General features: G+C 39.4%; 1 protein-coding gene across 1 annotated transcript in view; it reads left to right on the top strand.

Moving 5' to 3' along the window:
- The window catches only part of LOC135470719 (receptor-type tyrosine-protein phosphatase alpha-like), a 54,218-nt gene that overhangs the window by 22,870 nt on the left and 11,297 nt on the right, over window positions 1-20,051 (top strand). The window contains exons 6-12 of the mRNA XM_064749755.1: window positions 802-945; window positions 3,750-3,977; window positions 7,552-7,665; window positions 12,506-12,691; window positions 13,901-14,015; window positions 14,661-14,791; window positions 17,409-17,575. Coding sequence (XP_064605825.1) covers window positions 802-945; window positions 3,750-3,977; window positions 7,552-7,665; window positions 12,506-12,691; window positions 13,901-14,015; window positions 14,661-14,791; window positions 17,409-17,575 — 1,085 coding nt within the window. The remainder of the gene's footprint in view (window positions 1-801; window positions 946-3,749; window positions 3,978-7,551; window positions 7,666-12,505; window positions 12,692-13,900; window positions 14,016-14,660; window positions 14,792-17,408; window positions 17,576-20,051) is intronic.

The raw sequence follows: 20,051 nt of genomic DNA, 5'->3' as shown, positions 1-20,051 counted from the left end.
TCCTGGTGGTAACAGTCACACTGGCCTATATTCATAAAGAGAGAAGATGGTTTCACCCACATAACACAAAAGACTAGAGGCTAGCTACACTTACCTGTACAGAATGTGTGGTGTGATTCCTCTCCCAGTTTTTACATCTGAGTTAACTTTAGTAAGCGTTAGCCTATAACTTCCTGATCCGTAGGTATGACAACCAACCATTTTATGCAGGAATTTTGACTTAGTGAATGTTGGTGTAGAACAGTCTGTGCAGATTAGCAGACAGATCGGTGACTACATCCAGACTGACTCCCTCACGGGGGTACAACTCACCAGGAATACATTCATCATGACACAACTAATTCTTATATACACTGTTTTAATGCTGGTTGTTGCAAAAGGTATGCGTTTTATTTATTTATTTATTTATTTGGTGTTTTACGTCTGACTAAAAGTATTTCACTTATACGGCGGCGAGCGCGTTTTACCCACAGTTTCTGTATGTCACGCTGGCATATACTCTACATGTCATCAATACTACCTGATTTTAAAACAAATGAAAGTAATCTGACGATGTTGTTGTGTCGGCGGCAAAATTCTATACCATTAAATTCGTTGATTTTTTGGGTCGTGTATATCTTACATTTGATGTGTTACAAATTATATTTATATATATGTTACAAATTATATATAATGTATATATATTTATTACAATATATGTTGGGCCAATTATTTCCAACACGTATACTTCAGATGATTCGCTTTATCTTGGTGTAAATGAGTCTTCCTACTCTTTATGTTATCTTGTTTTCAATTTCACAGCTGATGGACAATCATCATGTCGGTTTGGACATGCAGGAGAAACAGGCTGTCGGTATAACTGTAACTGTGACGGGATCTGTGACAGTCAGACAGGCTGTAGCGGGAAATGTACTGCGGGCTGGGACGGACCTACATGTCAGAGACGTGAGTACAATACTTGTCACAGTTAAATTTATGGAATGACATGTCAGTTTGGTCCAGACCCTCGATGTGAATGTAAGTGTACAACGTCCAATATAAAAGACAGACAGCAAATATAGTAAAACCAGAGTGGCGACGATTGTGATAGTGGACAAATGGTCACATGTTATCCCCTGAAGAACAGCCTCTTGTCAGTTTACCTCCGCCATGGCTTCATTTTAACTGTTCACACAGCAAATTACAAGCTCACTGGTCTAGAATTACTCGAAGTGCGGTGTTATCATTAAATTTAACTATCAATCACATAAAAAGAAGTTTCGGCAGGCGGTAGATCCTGGGGCAATCCTTGGTCCGGTAACGCCTAAGACCTTAAAAAGAGGAAGTTGTAATTTCCTCGCTTGACCTTCATTACGAAGTTAATGGCGCAATGACTGATTAAAGGCTCGGGTGGGGCAGCATTATGCACGTATAATACTGGCCGCCGTCGTATAAGTGAAATATTTTGAGTACGGCGTAAAACACCAATGAAATAATAAATAAAAAACATTACTTGCGTTTTAAGGACTTCTTCGTCAAATGACTGAAAAAATTGTTAAGTACCACGTTAAACTCATAGCACTCACTCACTCATTCATAAAAAATAATGTATATCTACACCGCCCGGTGGACTAGGAGACTTTTCCACTTCTAGAAAATTCCTGTCGACGTTCAATGTATGGCTACACCATATCAGCTTGGATTTACTGGACTTGCAGAAGGCTCATTCAGCGAGGACACCAGAGGACAAACATTAACAATGGGATGTGATGTCTGTACTCCTCGATTCAAAACAGACACTCAGTCGGTTAGCGCGCTATCGCAGCGTAATGACCCAGGAGCCTCTCACCAATGCGGTCGTTGTGAGTTCAAGTCCAGCTCATGCTGGCATCCTCTCCGGCCGTAAGTGGGAAGGTCTGCCAGCAACCTGCGGATGGACGTGGGTTTCCTCCGGGCTGTGCCCGGTTTCCACCCACCATAATGCTGGCCGCCGTCGTATAAGTGAAATATTCTTGAGTACGGCGTAAAACACCAATCAAACAAATCAAACAAACAAATCAAAACAGACAAATCTCATGCAGAGTTTTTAATGAGAAGACAATCAACACCTGGGCTTGTTAGAACCTAATGAGTCCGTACAGTGCAAAGGACACAAATACTTGGCATGTTACTCCCTCCAAGGATTATAACACAATGAACAATTGTGGCCTACGACTTAGAATATTGGGGTCGCAGACAAATTTGTCGAAAACTTGGAATCATCATCGATTGTATCATACATTACCCGACGACTGTAATGTTCCAGGACGATATGCTAATCACCGAGGGCTGTCAAGTGTGAAACGCGGTAGTCTTCGAACATAACAAGGTGCGCGGATGGGGATGTTGCTCATACCAAAAAAGTGGTCAATCTGCAGAGTCCAGTGTGACAGAACCACCAGATGTGGATCGTTCTCTTCTTAAAATTACCAAGAATGTTGCATCTGAGAGATGTAATAGTCTCCGTCGTTCTGTGCTTGTGCAAAATAGCCGTTTTGGTTTTGAACATCGAGAACTATCGTTTTTTTGTGAAATATGGCTGATTGATTGGTGTTTAACGTCGTGGCGAAGAAGTCTTCAGGGTCAAGTTTACGGGTGGAGGAAACCTTTGTCAGGTGCAGGACAAACTTATTGGCCAAATGCTGCGTGAACTGAAGCAAGCGATCTGCATGGCAAAGGGCCTCATAGTCTCTGCAAGACATTGCCTTATAAGACTGGGCAAAGGAAAATAAACGCTTGTTAAGTTTTTAACTGAAATTTCTGTTTCCATTAATTGTTGATTAAGAGACAAATCGTCTGGTAAAAGAGGAGTTGTGTTACTTTCAAAATTAGAGCACATGTACCTATCGGTGGACACGGAAATTATGCACAAAAATAGACACCGGGTACAGGGTATTGAAACCTTCTAATGAGTGGTTTCTGTAACTTTCATTTAGTCATTTAGTGTTCGTAAATGATGTCGATTTTTTGTGTGATTACAAATAGGTATTTAGGTTCATCTGGTGAAATTCTTCGTTTTGGAGCTTTGATACTCAATAACGGGGGTGGGGAGATGTAGTGTTTTGAGCACATTAAAGTGGTAATTTGGTCCATGATAAAGTTAATTCCGGATTACCTTGGTAACGTCAACTTGCAAGATGGATGCTCCCCTGTGTGCTGTGTTGAGTTTTGCAGCAGTAATACATTAATAAATTAAACTGACCTTTTTGGGGAGAATTCTGTATTCCAAACAGATCTATAAAGACATCAGACACAGTCTACAAGGTGTCCTCTACACCGAAAAGATGTTTTTGTAGGTCGGAGAATAGGGACGGGAAAATCATTGTGCTTCCATATTTTGGCTCAGTAACTAACAACAAGAAAAGCCCGTTACAACTTATTATGGCTATTTCCATTGGCCAGTTCCAGTAATGTTAATGAGTTGTCCTGCGTTACCGTACCAGGATTTGCTGGAATTTTAAGCTGAGGATTAAGGGGTTCCATCGCCCTCCTAATATGCCAAACAAATCAGTCTTCTAATCAGTCTGTATAGTAATGACCTGATTTTTTATTGTCGGGTCTCATGGTGGCAAAATGTTTTATGCACTCTCCATGTACATCACCAATAATCACCAGGTGGAAATAATCAGGGACGAATGAGAATCGATGATATATTTGACCACTAAAGGTTCTTATGTAGTTTCACGAATGTTACGTGTTAAATTTGTAATGAATCAGTTTTTATTTCGTAGGTAATGTGGCCCTGAACCAGAGGGCGAGCCAGTCGTCTGTCTGGTCTGGTTACACCGCTAACAACGCCGTGGACGGTAAACTAGGTCATAATCTGTATGATACACCTTGTACTCATACCAACCTTGCTAATGGAAACTGGTGGACGGTAACAATGGACAGGAATTACAGTATTTACAGATTCCAGATCTACAACAGGAATGGAAATTGTGGTTCCGTGTCCAACCCATGTAAGTGATTGTCCTTAGTTTGGAAAATGTTAATTCGTTCTAGCAATAATGCATTTTTAACCCCCAATTTGTTCGTAATCTGACTTAAAACTGTTGACATATCTGTGATCTGTATCTTTATTTGAAACCATCGTTTATAAGTAGTAGATAGATTACCGGTACGTATTTCTCTGGTAAAATTATCTGGATTCCATGGCTGCGCTTTTGTAGCGGGAAAGATGGACGGGTCAAAGTATGAGTATGAGCCCACTTCTTCGTGGGAAAGTTCCAGACATCAAGATTGAAAAGCGTGACTTAAAACTGTTACACCAAGGTATAGGATGCACGAAGAAAAATAGATTTTTGTGTTTTTTTTAAACGTGCAAGATCAATTTGATGAAAATTACTGACTGAAGGCTGACGTTATGGCGAGATGCCATCACATCAGGAGTGCATGAGACGTTTTCGAAGTTTGACATCACGTAACGCTCTGTACACTATTCCTAGATGTACGGTCCACCTAAAAAACTCAGTGTCAAATCATCGCGCTACAGTGCTATATAACATGCCCAACGATTTCTTCAAATTCGCTTGACCTCTGTATAGATTTCCGTGCCTTCTGATCTCACAAATAGCCATCATGGCTGTCTGATCCTGTAGGTTTATACGTATAGAAGTGGAAAGAGCACTAAACAGAGAACAACTATGGAAACCGTATAGGACATCATCATACCATCCTATAGCATTGTTCCATCTGCCGGCGATAATACCAAGCCATGACACGATGATGCGAATCTAGCATTGTGCCATCGCTTCCTGCCATCGTCCTCCCAAGGATAATCGCGTGATCAGAGCAGTGCATTGTGTTCGTTATTCTCATTTTCCGCTGCCGATACCTGTCCAAAAATTTTTATACGTACTAATAGGATTTGTTTAGCATCGAGAGTTTATATTTAAACGTGTACACATGGTCAAACTTAATCAGCTTGGTTTCAACAGCATTGCGTAGGGAGATGTCTTAATTACATTAATTAAATGAATTTTATTTTATCTTTAGATCATAGATTTCTGTGATATCACGGCAATGTGGTTTTAGAGCTGGAGGTTAAGAAATTAAAAAAAAAAAACATACAATGTACATGTAGTCTATTCACTGAGGCACAAAGCTGTGTTACTGCGTGGAGTGGAACAAATTACTCTCCATGCCCATTGTCCAGCATGCCACTTATTCTTGAATAATTATGACGTAAGATGAGACCGTGAGTTTTTGGAGTTGAAACACTCCACAATAAGTTTAACATTATAAATTAGAAAAAGTGTTATAACTGCATTTCCTGGTAACATAAGCGTACAACATATCAATGTATATCCTGCGGTGTTACGTGTTACTAACGACTGGCTAAAGAAAACAGACTACAGTAATAAAATGTATGTACCATAATGCTCCATGTCACATGTCACAGTTTAAAGGTGGATGACACGATGGCACGAAGCGACATGTATATCATGATGGAGCGATGGAACAATACTAGCATGGTGTAATCGCTTCATGTCACCGAGTCATCGCTTTGTGCCATCGTGCCATCGCTTCATGCCATCGCCCGATGGCTTGGAATCACGTGCCATCTCCGGACAATGGGACGATGGTATTATGACACAATGATGGCCTTACCTCGTTTCCATAAGCTACACACCTGTAAAACAAACGCGTGATATGAACAAAAATGCTAACCACATGGGATCTATAGCTCTTTATTCGGGCGCTACAATTATTTTTCATAACAATTCTGCATCCGAGCGATTTTTTGTCGTTATTTGTTCCCAGACATCCACTTTCGACCATTTCTACCGATCATGTGGTCACGCTGCACAAAGATTATCTTCAAAGATGACATCGACATATCGGATACTTTTGAAACCAAGACTTTCTTAGTCAACATTACCAGTATATGAATGTGGTCATCATATATTCTTTGTTTTTATGAAAACCAAAAAAATGTAAATAACCCAACAAATTTAGTTAGTTTTTATGTCGTTTCCATTCTTGATGCAAATCAAAGGAGTAAAAATAGAACGCTGCCTTTAAAAATGTAAAATTTGACATAATACCAACAGCACATTGGTAAAATAGTGTGCATTTACTTGTCTATACTAAAAAAAACATCCCAAAATATAAAAATATCACAATTTGCAAAGAAAGATGCCAAGGTATGCTGCTATTTTACCAAATCTTCACGCATATTGATATCTGACCTTTGTAACAAATTCAGAATGACTGCACACGTGTGCTTACTGTGCGCGTCGTGGATATCGACATGGAATGTCATTTTTTGTCATATCGTAGAAAACAGATTATTTGAATGTCGATATATCGATTGCATAGCATTTTGATTACATTAAAACAACCTATAACCTGTCAATTACCCTGGAGGCGGAGCTAACTGCAGCGTGATCTTATCCTCCAGGAGCACTGGCATACCATGCTGTACAGATAGCATCGGTGTTTCACCAGTATCCAAGGCAGTGGTTAGTGAAAAAAACAACTTGGAAATGTACTCTAAGGAGAACGATCCAAACATAGAGAATTGATTTCTTGTGGACGAGAAAAATGTCCTGGGCACTAAACGTATAGAATAACAGTATACATATGGCTTTTGCTGTGACGGATAAATTTCACATAAATCAGATTACCTAACAAACCTGGATAAAGTCTTCATGGGGCCATCACATACGGAATAGTACACAGGCTGTGTACAGCAAGTACAACTCGTAAAGTAAACATGTGCATTACTTAGTTTAAGCTACGGGAACCGTCAAAGAATGATGAAGCCAGAAGAAAAGGCCTGAAATGGAAGAGAAGACTTTCTGTTTATAGCACAAGGAATCGGCGAGTTTCTAATAACAAAAATGTCATGAAAATTCCCTTGAAGTCAACCTAGCTGATATTTATTTATTTATTTGATTTGTGTTTTACGCCGTGCTCAAGAATATTTCACTTTTACGGTGGTGGCAACATTATGGTGGGAGAAAACGGGGCAGAGCCCGGGGAAAACCCACGACCATCCGCAGGTTGCCTAGCTGATACGATCGATTGGTAATACCCTGCACATAGATTAAATGGTACAGGGTAGTGACAGAAATACATGTTATGGTCTACATGCTAAACAGATGATATTTCCAGAGGGTTCGCATTAGTATCCCAGGCATGGTTTTACTGTGACTTATCAAACGCTTGTAGCGTATTACATCGGTTGAAGCCGATAAAGGACATATAGCTAGGTAGCGGCACCTCTATCAGCTTCCATACGCACAGCAGTTAGCCATGGGAAGAATGTGTATCTATCTAGCCGAAGACATGACTCCACTGGTCGGGGGAGTTGGTTCCAGTCGCTGATAGCCATGCGGCTTTAAAATTGAACGGCATTGAGGTAACGACTGGAGTACAACTCCAGTTGAATCGCATCGTCATTTTGCACACACGAGCGCTTGGGACCTGACGCAATAGTCGTGTTGAGTTGAGTTGAGTTGGGTCTTAAACTCCAATGTATGTATGTTGTCTCTTATCTGCTGTCTGTTACATGTATGTACATTCCAGGCGGACGCCGGCTGAACGGCTTTACTCTGAGTGTGTGGACCAACTACCAGAGCTACATGAAGTGTTACACAGACAGGACAAACATTAACTACAGCCCCGGGGACATCATCAACGGTACATGTAACAATGGCATCCCGATAACAGGAAACGCGGTCCGGATAAGCTTACCTGCAGGTTCACGGACACCACTGACGCTTTGTGAAGTGCGATTGTTTGGTTAGTAAAGCTCGGCACACACGAGGGCTTAAAACGCGGCTAATCACAACTCAACTCATCGTACATGTACGGATTTGGCCTATAGTCGCTAATAACATACGGCGTCGGATTGGATCGGCATTCCCGTCACCACTTGAGTGTCAGTTGTACGTGTCAATATTTCAATTCCACAAACACATGGGATCCGACGCAAATCTCGAGTCGAGTTTTGTTAGGCCTTAAGCTCAAGTGTATGCCGAGCCTCAGACTACACATTTGTTGCATATCTGATTGTTATCTCTTTAAATGGCTTTTTAGAAAGAACTTTTCTTACATCTGTTTTTGCTTATTTTATTGATGTTTTACTCAAGAATACTTCAACAATAGGTCGGCGATCGGATTTATGAGTGGAGGAAATGTGGAAAAAACCTTGGGAAACCATAGCTCGATGCCAGTAGCATTGCAAACCTCTATAGGCTAGAGGCCGCCAAAACTATAGGCCGCACCTGGGGGCACGGGCCTCAATAATAAGATGAGCGGTGCCAATTCGGAACAAAGTTCAATTCCAGCCGTGGATGGGGTTTGCTTGGTGATAATAGGCGATGGCCATCAAATGTTCTGAGGTTATTTGAACAGGTTTGTGTTCGTTGTCCACTGGCCTTCTAGCAATATGGCGCAAAAGCAGTGACTTGTTTAAGGTCGGTGTTAAACCGGGCACTCCCAGTTTCCCACAACCAGAAACTGACAGCCATGATAAATGCCACGTGCAAATAAATGGTCACTGTTTCAAATATAGTATGTTTAAGGTTTACCCCATAATCTGCAGATTTCGGTGTGATGACCCAGAAGCCTATCACCAATGCGGTCGGTGTGAGTTCAAGTCCAGCTCATGCTGGCTTCCTCTCCGGTCGAACGAGGGAAGGTTCAGGACAGGACAGCAACCTGCGGTATGGTCATGGGATTCCCCGCGTTCTGCATTGTTTGCTTCCGTCATTATGCAGGCCGCCGTCATATAAGTGAAATATTCTTGAGTACGGCGTAAAACACCAATCAAATAAATAAATCTGCAGATTTCCTCACTCATAAAACTGATCGCTAACATATGAGTGAAAATTCTTGTGTATAACATTAAACAACAGTTATAGAAATAAGTAATTATCCACCAATAAAACCCACAACGCTTTTACGATGGTCTGGACATATTAATAGTTCTGCCTTCACATAAAGCTTTAGAATGCAACGCTTTGTAGCTTCGTGACAAAGCTAGTGCTTTTACTGTTACAGATTGTTCCGCGGGCTGGTTATGGAGAGCTGTGTGACAAGGAATGTGTGACAGACACACGCTGCTCTGGATGTAACGACAATGGACTTTGGTGTGTAAGTAAGTGTCAGCTTGGAATCCAAGATTTAACAATACTGAACCTGTTAGTATTCAGAACCAAGATGACTTTTGCGAACGTATTTTATATTACAGGGCACATTCCCTATAAAACTCACTTATATATACTCTATACAATAAGCGGTCACCCATTTGCGTATAGTACCGGTAAAGTGCGTTACCACGTGTCACCAATATGATGTGCATATATGTACGCCACGTGTGGGAAGTTCGTCAATAACTCCTATAGGTCGGTGGTTTACCTATGGCACTATGGTGTTGTCTACTCATAATACCTATAAATGAAAGACTTTAAGGAAACCGTTAACAACTATTAAATAAACAAACTTGTCCCCAGGATGTGTCACTGGCCGGTGGGGTACAGACTGTGATATGGACTGTGGACATTGCTGGAATAACACCTCCTGTGACAAGAATACTGGACATTGTCTGAATTTATCTCCCAGATGTGAGAGCGGGTTTCAGGGTGGCAATTGTACAACACGTAAGTGTTTTACCGGTGTGGATTTTATGCTGTCCTCTATAAAACCTGCTCTGAAATTTCTTATTAATTTTTACTCACTTTCATCGAATCACAGTTTTTAAGCGTATGCAAAAGTGAGGTACATGGAAGAAGGAAGAAGAAAAGAACTAGATTCCATAAAAATAAGCTATTATCTTCGAAAAGCAGAGGAAACCTTTTCTACGCGGTAAAATCCTTTCCCCAGAAAAGGAGTGTATCTTGTTCTCAAACACGCTATTATCATTCCTGACAAGCTTGTAGTCCCGGAAGTCACGGACCTGACTGTAGAGAGAGCTGTGGACTGTGTGCTGAGGGACAAGGTTCCTGTAACCAAAGAACCGGGCATTGTCCAACAGAACCAAATAAACCAACATGTGAGTCTGGATCCACGGGTCCAGATTGTAAAACAAGTGAGTGGAGAACTATGAGTTATACACTTAGTAACTATAGGACCAGTAACAATAACTTGTTTAGCATATCCTGTCACGGGATTTATACTATAATGGGAGAAGTAAAACACCTGATTGAAGAAGGATGATTTATACTCAGAATCTATGATCAGCAGTGTCAGTAAAGCCTTTAGCATGTGCTATAACGGATTATATACTTAGCCGAATGTGAGTAAGTCAGTAGAGAAAGGTGTTTTTACCATCAGTAACTGTAAGAAACAGTAACAGTCTGTCCTCTCAAGTGCGTGTTACTTAGCCCATTGGTAACTGGATAACAAGGTGAGCGTCCAATAATGATTTGTATTCTCAATACCTGAACGTCATAACAGTAATTAGAGTTTCTAGTGTGTCCTGTCTTACTGGGGATTATTGTCAGTCTCCAGTTCATCATAGGACACATCATCTTACATCATCGGTACGCCTAAAATGTTCCTGTTACCAGTGTAACAGAAACATTGGCCGACACTAGGCGAAGGGTATCCCCTGATCAAACTGAATTGGGAAAAGAAGTTGATTTTATGTAAAATTAACATTCACACCAAGGGAACTTTATTTGTGAAAGAAAAGACGACACATCTGACCTATGTCTATATCAAAACGTCGTAAGATTATATCAAGGATCAAAATTCAAATAAGACAGGTCATTGGGTGTGTCAGGGGTTGATGCGAATGAGCCGCCAATTCCGAATGTTGTGCGTAAAGCAAATGGGTTTTGGTTATGTATTGACAACAAGGAAGAGTTGATTGGGCAATCGTTCAGCAGATTAGAAAACATTGATACAGTTATTTTGTTACAGATAAAGATTCTTTATTTTTATGGAGTTGTTATATTGTAGACGAAACCTTACTCGATGACTGCCATTACGAAGAACAAAATATATATTTAGTTTTTAATATAATAATCAACACTAGCAAAACTTTATGTAGTTACCTTTTCTTTAAGATGCCCTTGAGGATGGAATTGTGAGACTATTACAAGTATAAATGAATGGTTTTGAAATGACGACTTTTTGTTATCCGGCAAGACAATATAGTGTAAAGGAAACACATGTTTACAGATAATCAATTACAGTCATAAAGGATAATGCTTTACGTACTAGTATAAGTAGACTACAATAATACTGTAGACAAATCCGCCATTTTATAACAGGGAGAGTGTACATGTGTCACGAATTTCACCAGTTATGTAACAGAAAAGTTAGGTTTACGGAATATAATTACTTGTTAAGCTATTAATACCTTCTCACAACCAGACTGCAGCTCGTACAGATGGGGTCCCGATTGTGAGGAGCCCTGTGGTCAGTGTCATGGTGGAGCTGTTTGTGACCTGATCAGTGGGGACTGTCCCCCGGGAAATCCTCGCTGTGCCACAGGGTATACAGGACGTCGGTGCACATGTGAGTCATATTACACTGTGCTATTGGACACCTGACGAGGGACAACGTCATTTGTAGCTAAAAACTGCGCGCGATTCGGCTGGAATGTTTGAAAAAGAAATGTGATGGCTTCGTTTTTTTGTTCAACAACTATCATACATCTGATCGTAGGTTGACAAAAAAGAGGCGGAGAAATACCAGGGGAATTATTTCCATATGACAATTTCGATTTTCTATATTTGTTTTGTTTGATGTTTGTTTATTTTTTGCTTGAATATTTACTCCATGAATGTTCATAGAAAGTCAATTTTAAAAATAGGAGTATTGCCAATAAGTTGTTTGCCTCTTGTTTTCTACTTTTTGTAAAGCTCTTTTCTCCGTCAGACAATTGAAACAGTACGTATGGGATTATGCATATGCATCTATCGGTAGCATGCACATTGGATTATCTGCCCCTGATTGCTAGTTTCAGAGCTTGGCATGCTTTTGATTTAGTTTGATATGTTGAAATATTTTACAATGCCCTGCTGAAGAACTCTGTGCAGTGGGAGGCAGTTTCTACCAGTCTTTCACTTTTCTTCACTGATCCATGTTGTGCTAGGCGATCCCATGCCAAGCGTGTAAGACCAAAAGAAACATCGGATCCTGGTTTGGCTGTTGACGTTGTTTCTTATTAGGGAAATACGGATGATCTTTACAATGTGATTTATTTATTTTATTTGATTGGTGTTTTACACCGTACTCAGGCATTTTTCACTTATACGACGGCGGTCGACAATATGGTGGGAGGAAACCGGGCAGAGCCCCTGGGAAACACAGGCCCACCGCAGGTTGCAGGCAGATCTTTCCACGTACTCTTTACAATATGACAGTAAGTTTTAAAGTCCAAGGTGTTTCATTGTTAACTGGAAATCAGAAAGAATTTCATTAAGAAATCCCTCAGCACATAAGTACTCTATTCCCTGTATCTGTGATTTATCAGACAACCCAATGTATGCATATATAAGTTCCTCTTTATGTTTACTTGTCATAGAAAATTTATCCACCTACTCACCTATCCGCCTGTATGATACCTTTCTAGATTGCCCCAATGGTACATTCGGTGACCAGTGTCACGGGAGGTGTGGCCAGTGTAAGGACGGGATCCACACGTGCGATCACGTGAACGGCACGTGCACCAGCTGTGCAGATGGCTGGCTGGGAGATCTCTGTAAAGAAGGTACAGTTGTATAAATTGTTGTCGCGGCTGTGAAAAAGATACGAACCATAATCTAGGCTTAGAAACCTCTGTAAAGATACTAACCCTGAATGATACTAGAAGATCTCTGTAAACAACAAGGTAAATAAGCCATAATGGACAAAATTGTTGAATCTTTTAAGATCTTAACGGAACAGAAACGATAGAAAGCTTTGCGTGTATTTGAGAAAGACCTTCATAGCTTGGTCTTAATTTTTGTAAATAAGTTTTGTATCATTTCGTTTGACCATAACGTATTTTGTGCCATTCGTGAAACATTTGAAACTTTGTTCTGGCGTCATATGTCAAAATTTATCGGGTACAGCATAGAGCATAAAATACTACAGAATATAGAGACTAAAACAGAGCAGCGGCGACCGCGTGACAATTGGCAACTGTCTGGTGAAATAGGGCTTCCTGCCAGTCTACCTCGGTTATACGTTTATTTATTTTATTTATTTGATTGGTGTTTTACGCCGTACTCAAGAATATTTCACTTGTACGACGGCGGCCAGCATTATAGTGAGTGGAAACCGGGCAGAGCCGGGGGAAACTCACAACCATCCACAGGTTGCTGTCAGACCTTCCCACCTTCGGCCGGAGAGGAAGCCAGCATGAGCTGGACTTGAACTCACAGCGACCGCATTGGTGAGGGACTGCTGGGTCATTATGCTGCGCTAGCGTCGGTTATACATTTTTTTCATACGTAAACTGTTCCTGTAACTGCTTCATCAGCAGCAACTTACACGCCGCCTAGCACCATGGCTTAAGAATTAGATAAAATGTGCAGTGATGTTGGTATTTCTTAGACGTCACTGCTCTAGAACTACTCAATGTGCTGTCTTGTGATCACATTAAAACATTAAAACAATGCAAAGAGACAACGTCTCAGGAATAGTTCACCAGCAGAATTCTGGTTTGTGTAGAATAACAGTATCAAAGACCATACAGCGTAGAGAATAAAACTGGAACAACGACGACCGTGTGACAGTTGACAAATGATTTCTTGTAACCGGTAAAGTACGGTCTCCTCTCGTTTTACCTCAGTTCGAGTCAGTATCGATGAAATAAGAAAATAAACATGCAAAAATTGTAAGAGTAATAATTTCTACTGTCGTGTCGGTTCAGTGGCAGCACGGAAAATTGCTTCAGCTTTGTTTTATTAAACTGATGTTTTCTCGTTTGTAAAAGCTGCACCAATGGATAGTCCTACAAGTGAGATGTTAGTCGCCGGTATAGCTGGTGGAGTCTCAGGAGCCGTGGTTCTCATACTGGTGGTGGCGGTTGTCGTCCTCACCGTCCGCAGGTACAGGCGCATATAGCTGAACTTTGACCTTAATAAATAGACTGAACCTTCGGTCTTCTGTTAAAAGAAAAAGAAAGTAATAATATAAAATTAGTTATTTGGGAAGAGGGGTGGAAACAGACCTGAACGGACAGAACCATTTTTTTTCTGACGTGCTTGGTAACTCTAACAATTAACTTTTAATTTGAAAGTTTTACGAGTTCATAGGATGCGCCATGTTAGAGCGGCCAGAAACACAAAGGCGCGTGACTTATACAAATAAGTCGGGCCTAATCGGTTAAATTTTACCAACAAGTAAAATTAAAATGACCGAGCTTTCGCCTTTCCTGTAAATGTGCACGATTTTGCTTCCTTTGAACCGAGATATCTCTGTTATGCAACATCAAAAATGTAAAAAGGTATATCTATAATCTTTATTCGGGACACATTATCGATGCATACACACACACACATATATATATATATATATATATATATATATATATATATGGTCTAGTGTTGTCTTTTCTTTTACGGTTCTTTGCTTCGTTATACAATTTTAATATATTTTCCTGGCAACAATAGATTAGTTCACAAAAATACATTTGAACAAATGTCTTTTTTTATCCTTTGTCGAATATATTTTAATGATATCATCTATTTAAGATTGCGTTACGGTGGTTTACTTGACAGACGGCGTCGTGGCGTGTCTCAGAAAGACCCGGATGCAGAGCTTCAGCCGAGTCACTTAGTGGCGAGGCCTCAAAACGGTGATCCAGTACCACAACACAACATAGGTGTGTCATTTGTTTTGTTGTGATTCTTTGTTGATTTAACATTATTTCTGTTACTTCATAAGGCTTTTACGACGATATCTCTTTTTCTTTTGGCATAACTGGCCTAGTAATAAGTTTATTTATAAAGATATTTTATTAATATTTATTAATCATTTATTAATTTTTTTAAATAATATTAATTAATATTCATTTAAGTCTCCGTTTAGTCTCTGGGGCGTCTGAAACCAAGATATATACAGTAAACAGGCTGCTGAGAGTACATGGACACAAAGAAAACCTGTGGTACTTTATGTGTTTGCTAGGATTTAGGGTTCATGCTGGTGTGGTAATGTATGTGAACTGAATAGCTTGATATAACTAGATATGATCTGAATGGTGTGATATTTGCACATACATGTGTGAACTGGACGCCTTGATATAACTAGATATGATCTGAATGGTGTGATATTTGCACATACATGTGTGAACTGGACGCCTTGATATAACTAGATATGATCTGAATGGTGTGATATTTGCACATACATGTGTGAACTGGACGCCTTGATATAACTAGATATGATCTGAATGGTGTGATATTTGCACATACATGTGTGAACTGGACGCCTTGATATAACTAGATATGATCTGAATGGTGTGATATTTGCACATACATGTGTGAACTGGACGCCTTGATATAACTAGATATGATCTTAATGGTGTAATATACGCAGCATACATGTTTGATCTGGACGCCTTGATATAACTAGATATGATCTGAATGGTGTAATATAAGCAGCATACATGTGTGAACTGGACGCCTTGATATAACTAGATATGATCTGAATGGTGTGATATTTGCACATACATGTGTGAACTGGATGCCTTGATATAACTAGATATGATCTGAATGGTGTAATATTTGCACATACATGTGTGAACTGGACGCCTTGATATAACTAGATATGATCTTAATGGTGTAATATAAGCAGCATACATGTGTGAACTGGACGCCTTGATATAACTAGATATGATCTGAATGGTGTGATATTTGCACATACATGTGTGAACTGGACGCCTTGATATAACTAGATATGATCTGAATGGTGTGATATTTGCACATACATGTGTGAACTGGACGCCTTGATATAACTAGATATGATCTGAATGGTGTAATATTTGCACATACATGTGTGAACTGGACGCCTTGATATAACTAGATATGATCTGAATGGTGTGATATTTGCACATACATGTGTGAACTGGACGCCTTGATATAACTAGATATGATCTGAATGGTGTGATATTTGCACATACATGTGTGAACTGGACGCCTTGATATAACTAGATATGATCTTAATGGTGTAATATACGCAGCATACATGTTTGATCTGGACGCCTTGATATAACTAGATATGATCTGAATGGTGTAATATAAGCAGCATACATGTGTGAACTGGACGCCTTGATATAACTAGATATGATCTGAATGGTGTGATATTTGCACATACATGTGTGAACTGGACGCCTTGATATAACTAGATATGATCTGAATGGTGTAATATTTGCACACACATGTTTGATCTGGACGCCTTGATATAACTAGATATGATCTGAATGGTGTAATATAAGCAGCATATATGTGTGATTTGGACGCCTTGATATAACTAGATATGATCTGAATGGTGTGATATTTGCACATACATGTGTGATTTGGACACCTTGATATAACTAGATTTAATCTGAATGGTGTCATATTTGCACACATGAACTCTGTGGAATGATGAACTGACATTTACACATATAAACTGGATGGATTAATATCAGTACATACGAACTGGATGGTGTGAACTTGGCACGTATGAATTGGATGGATTGATATCAGTACATAATAGAACGTGCCATTTTTAATGTCACTGGCAGACTTGTGGAATGAACCTGCACCACTTGGGGATATGGACTGGACCAGACAAAAGGAGACAGTATATGTCTTCATGTACACACACCCAATGACTCCTCGTCGGCGTTAAAATACTGAAAAATTGCTAAACGCAAAGGAAATACTCAAATGAAAGATGTATCAGATGAAAAACCATTAAAAACTTTCAAGAAAAAAAGTTTGACTTTTTTATTTAAAACCCGGTTTAACCTAGTAAAATGCATGTTAATATTTTATTCTTTGGTGGCCTTTTCTGGTCACAATGCTACCAGTGACGTCATATAAGGTTTTTGTAGCTTACCACACATTAGACTCACATTACGTTTCATCATTCAAAACGCATATACATGTACATATAGATCTATGAATGCATTCGCCGATTTGACCGGGAAACGAATTATTTTGGGCAAACAGTATAGATGTTACGTAATTGATACCTTTTTGGTCATAACACATCACCGTAGAATCTGATCTTTTAACACAGTTTTACTCGGTTACAAATCCCCCCCTCCCACCCCCACCCCCAAATAAATAAATACAGCTATTTTCCTGGACGGCTGTTAATGGTCTTTCATCTGATATAAACCTCATTTTAGGGTGGCCCTTGCCTTTAAATATGACCTGAAAACCCACGTATACATACATACTGATACGTGTAAGTGTTGTTTTTGTCTATATCTCAGCTTTTCTTCTACGTTACAGAATACGATGAGGAGGATGAGGAGGACGATGACGTTGCTGCTGATGTAGCCTCAGCAGGCTTTGTGAACCCTGGCGCAATTCAGGAGAGCACTTGTGTTCCCGTGGAGGAATTCCGACGGTACATGCTCAGGAAAAAGACTTCCGTGGGATTTAAGGCTGAGTTTGAGGTAAAGAAAAAGCTTCTGAGAAAATCCAAGTTGAGCGAAGACACTAGGGATAAAATGGACTGGTTAAAATGTGTTTTTAATTCATGTTACCATTACCAATGCTACCAAAACGCCTTCTCAACTTTCCACATTCTGTTATATTCCAACTGCAGTTTCAAACTTTATGTTATTTTCAAGGAATTTGAATATGAATGTCCACAGAGGTCTTTATATAACATATGTGTTACCAGTAACTAAGGAAACATGTTATGTACATGTCAAAACATACAGTGGTTAGTTATATGCCATAATACATGGATAAATTGATGCTGGGAACAAGGTTGTACATGAATAAAGCTGTTAAGTAGCGAACAATAGATAAATCAGTACCCTGAGAATGTCTATCCACAGGACCACTAGTGACGATAAAGACGCATATATATACTAATATCAGTTATGTTGCATTTCTAAGTCCTCCTTTGTAACTGTATGGCGATTTTTATAAACGTCACAAATTATTACCACAAAAACCTCTGTTCCCATCTATGTAAAGGATATTCCACCAAATACTTCCACACCAGCTTTGTCCAGAACATCCAGCTCTCTGCTTAATAATTCTGTCCAATTCCACTTAAAATGTAATAAGATATTTATCGTATTGAATAACAGCCAGGAATAAGAGTCAGGTTGGACATACGAACTATTGCAACCAAATCGCAAATGAGAAACATATTTTGATCAACGACAAAATAAGAGCCAGCATGGTACATACACGATTTGGTTTTAATTTGTTCATCTGCAACATTCCTTGAGCACTTGCAATATTGCTGAAAACTGTTGACGGCTTCTCTCTGCATTAATCCGTGTGAATATTTACATTCTGTGCTTTCCTAAGTAAATTTGGTAGTTTGTGCTGAACATTGTGTTAGAAATTGGTATTATGATTATTGACCAGGAATGTCCACTATGGTTGACAGGTCGAATTCACCTTTATTCTTTAGCTATCTGTCGTCTTCGATGATTGGCTCTCATCATTAAAACAAGTCCAACTCGTAAATGGTGACCTCGTCCCGTTTATAAACAATGTCGCGTCCAGTAGAGGCGGTGAAATATTGTAACAATTGTAGGCTTAAAATTATCCTATCTTGAAATTAAAGATATGCAGCTTCCATTGGAACTTTCCACAAACCTCTGGCCTCAACGGGAGCGACATTGCTTACGCTAATCACGATAGCCGTTATGGGTTGGTTTCGTTCTGACGTGGGGTGATGATCTTTGAGGCTGGTTAGCTGCTCCGAAAAGAAGATGTCACCGCCGATATTATGGCACTTATATGTGTGAATTCTGAATATGTTGATTCTCCAAAGGACCTGGTATGGTAAGGCGGGGAATCGACCCCAGTACACCTAAAAAAGTGAATTTAACTATAGCTGTAAGTGACAGCAGTTGACACTCTCGTTGGGCTACTTATTTTTTCAGTTCTGTTTTACTCTTCTTTTCCTCTTACATGACAAGCATGCAACTCATAAAACACCCAAAAAAAACCTAATCAAGTCAAAAAATGGCAGCCTGCTAAATTCACATTGAAATATCCTTTTTGCAACAGACACCATAGTGCACCACAGATGTAACTTTTTGAAAAATTCTTAGGCACACAGTTATACGTCAGTCAATTAAATAAATATACAACAAATGTAACTTTTAGCCTTGTACTTCCGCTACGCTTGACATGTTAATGATACCTTGAGGATCTCATGTGCTCTCAACCACGATTCACGTATGATTTTCCTGTATTGGTCAAACTTTACGTAATACCATAGCTTATCCATTCTAACTCGTGGCTACACTTAATAAATGCAAGATGAACTATGTATTTACTTACACAACAGCATGTTTCCAAAAAAATAAATAAATAACCGCAAAGATTCGAACTTTTCCTCGAGGTGCAACCTGTTGTTCACAGTGACTACGTTATTTCACTGTACCATGAAGGATGCATGAGAGGCTATGGCAGAAACTTACCAAAATATGACAAAACTGATCACAATATAAAGTTTATGTTTTACATATGAAGACAAACGTTAACTAAAACGAACCATTGACAGCACGTAGAAAAATACACATGAAAGTTTCAGTAAAGATACATTTCTGGTGAAATACTGTAAATTAGGAACACAGTGCATCGTTTGTTCGAAAAATTTGTGTTTTTGACTGATAGAGCATTTTTGGTGGGTTATTACTAAGCAACCCTCTCTTTTACGGCCATAACACTTTGATAACTGTTTCGACCCACTTTTATATTTTTGAGAATTGATGGAATTTTACTAGAAATTTTAAAATTTGTACTGATCGTATCTCTCTGGGACCGATTCTCCGCCTTACCATACTAAGTCCTTTTAATTCAACTATGTACTACTCTTAATCCGTTCTTTTTTTGACCTACTTAACGTTACACCCGAGGTAAACCTTTAGCCACAGAATCGATTGTTTGCTGCAG

This window comes from Liolophura sinensis, chromosome 7, assembly GCF_032854445.1.
Source record: "Liolophura sinensis isolate JHLJ2023 chromosome 7, CUHK_Ljap_v2, whole genome shotgun sequence".
NCBI lineage: Eukaryota > Metazoa > Mollusca > Polyplacophora > Chitonida > Chitonidae > Liolophura > Liolophura sinensis.
The sequence above is the reverse complement of the archived record's forward strand: the minus strand, read 5'-3'. Positions and strand labels throughout refer to the sequence as shown.